At 41.3% G+C, this 2,673-nt stretch overlaps 1 protein-coding gene across 1 annotated transcript; it reads left to right on the forward strand.

Annotated features, from left to right (window-relative positions):
- The first annotated feature begins 354 nt into the window (after window positions 1-354).
- On the forward strand, window positions 355-1,434 carry LOC132725307 (uncharacterized). The gene has a single exon (XM_060710407.1). The coding sequence runs from the start codon at window positions 355-357 to the stop codon at window positions 1,432-1,434; it is 1,080 nt and encodes a 359-aa protein (XP_060566390.1).
- The last annotated feature ends 1,239 nt before the right edge of the window (window positions 1,435-2,673 follow it).

Genomic DNA, 2,673 nt, shown 5'->3' on the forward strand with positions numbered 1-2,673 from the left:
GTCTTTGCCGAATCTGTTCTGGAACAGTTCTGTAATAAATACGAAATTCGGCAATAATACCCACGTCAGAGTCACGACAATTACAGAACACGATACGACTGAGTCAAGACAAAGGCGTGTGCAATGCGGTACAGCAGACTGTAATAGGATTGCGTTCCGGCAGTGTCCCGATCATCCCGAATATGGCAGTTGTAGGATTCCAGATACATGGATTTCCAGATTCGCTGAGCTGATCACGTATGGAGTATAACGTGTGTGTGTGTGTGTGTGTGTATGTGTGTGTGTGTGCGTGCGTGCGTGCGTGCGTGTGTGTGTGTGTGTGTCATTCATTGACAGTACTATGACCGGTCCACCATGAATGCTGCTCGTAGACGGAGACTTCTGCAGCAGGTTGCTCTCATGGAAATGGAAGAAGAAGAAAAAGACCTTCTGTTTGCCAATCATTATTTGAACAGAAGGGCACTGCGACCCGGTAGAAATAGAAGATACTGGGTCAAGCCCTGGATATACAGAAGGGAGCAGCTCGGCCAGTATGACACATTAATGAGGGAGCTGAGAGAAGAAGATCCAGAAGCTATCATCAACTACATGAGGCTGCCCATGGAACTATACGATGAAGTCCTGGCTCGGATCACACCCAGCATCACCAAACAAGATAACAAGATACCTGGTGGAGGCAAGCCCTTGATCCAGGACTGTACCATGCAGCATCTGGCATCCGGCGACAGTTACAGCAGCATAAAGTGGGCCTTCAGGGTTCCCAGTAACACCATGTCAATGTTTGTCCCTGAAGTCTGCCAATCCATCATTGATGAGTACGCTGCAGAGGTAATCGCCTGCCCCACTACCCCAGCGGAGTGGAAGGAAATCGCAAATGAATTTCTCCGCAGATGGAACTTCCCACATGTGTGCGGTGCATTGGACGGAAAGCATGTTGCGTGCAAGTGCACACCAAATACCGGATCTACCTACCATAACTACGAGGGCTTCTTCTCCATAGTCCTGATGGCCCTCGTAGATGCGGACAATAAATTTATTTGGCTTGATGTTGGGCCAGATGGAGCAGCTTCAGACGCACAAATATACAACGAGTGTGAACTGAAAGATGTGTTGCAAAACAAGACCATTGGCTTCCTGATCCTGAGCAACTTCTTTGTTGCTGACAATGCCTTTCAACTGAGAACTGACATGATGAAGCCTTTCCCTTTCCGTAACAAGACAGTAGAAGAAAGGATCTTTAACTACAGGCTGCCAAAAGCACGCAGAGTTATGGAAAATGCGTTTGGCATCTTGGCTCAGAGATTTCAAATACTGTTGTCAACCATGCAACACACTCCTGACAATGTGAGAATCATCGTACAGGCTTCTGTCTGTCTCCACAACTTAATGAGAACACGCTACCCAAACATAAACATCAACCAGGTTGATCGTTAAGATGTCGAGGACGCAAGGATCGTACCCGGAGAATGGAGATTGGGCCGAAACATGCTTGACGTTGTCAATGTTCAGGGTGCTAACCGTGCAACAATACAGGGCGAGAAGCAGAGGCAATATCTCAAACATTATCTTAACTCTGCCGCTGGATCAGTATCTTGGCAGATGAGGATGATCAACCCTCGCCGTGAATGAAGACCATATAATAAAATGACAGAACACTATGCTATTACAGTGTAACTTCCGAATTCCGGAACTTCTATAATCCTGAAACTTCTGAAATCCGAACATTTTTCAGAGTCCCGAAATTTCTCCTTCCGTTTCTATGTAAATAATACTTCTAAATTACGGAACTTCTAAATTCTGAATTCCGAACGATTTTCAGTTAAATTTTATGTTTTATCAATTCAAATTTACTTCCAAAATCCGGAAATTGAAAAAGGGGTGAAAGACTATTATACTTGTGAAACTTTAAAAAATGTCAATGTCTTCCAATTAACAGTAACCATTTATCTTGACACCTTTTAGAATCACAACCTGTCAAACTTGATTAAAGTGTGAAAGTGGTATAATGTGATGGATATTAAAAAATATTACAGGTTAATAGCAGGCAGGTACTACATGAAATGTACTAAAGGATAAATTGTGATAATTAACATTGAGCTATTGCATCATCCAATTCTGTTATGGGTGACAATGGAATTTAAAAAAAGTTAGACACTTGTAAAAACCCTATAATTTTGCCATTTTATGAAGTTAATCATCTTCATATATTTTTCAACATGTCTTACTTAAACAATTGATGTTTAATGTTTCAAGTTGTTCAGATAATTCCGAACTTCTGAATTCCGGAAACTTCCAAATTACGAACTTTTTGGCTAGTCCCACAGGTGTTCGGTTTTCAGAAGTTACACTGTATATGTCACATATTGTATGCATCAATGGCTTTTAAATAGCGGAGTTTAACTTGTGACATTACTTATTTTGTAGCAAATAAAATATTGTTTAATGTTTATTGAAATTTATTTTATTTATGAATTGGTAAACTCCTAGTTTGGACTTCTTTATTATTTCATACAATAACAAACAAATTATATTTTCTGAAAACACAATATATTTTTATCATGAACACGTGAAACGGTTTTCTAACGGATGTCTTCCGTCAGAGTCGGTTCATTGTCTGGTCACTGTCTGATCTCTGTCGGATCGCATTCGGGAAAATCGGGGCGCTGTCGGGAC

Source organism: Ruditapes philippinarum, unplaced genomic scaffold, assembly GCF_026571515.1.
Source record: "Ruditapes philippinarum isolate M1 unplaced genomic scaffold, ASM2657151v2 ctg351_1_1_1_1, whole genome shotgun sequence".
In the NCBI taxonomy this organism is placed as follows: Eukaryota; Metazoa; Mollusca; class Bivalvia; order Venerida; family Veneridae; genus Ruditapes; species Ruditapes philippinarum.

Excerpts from the sequence above, each read along its gene's own strand:
- LOC132725307 (XM_060710407.1), top strand. The coding sequence starts at position 355 with ATGAATGCTGCTCGTAGACGGAGACTTCTGCAGCAGGTTGCTCTCATG.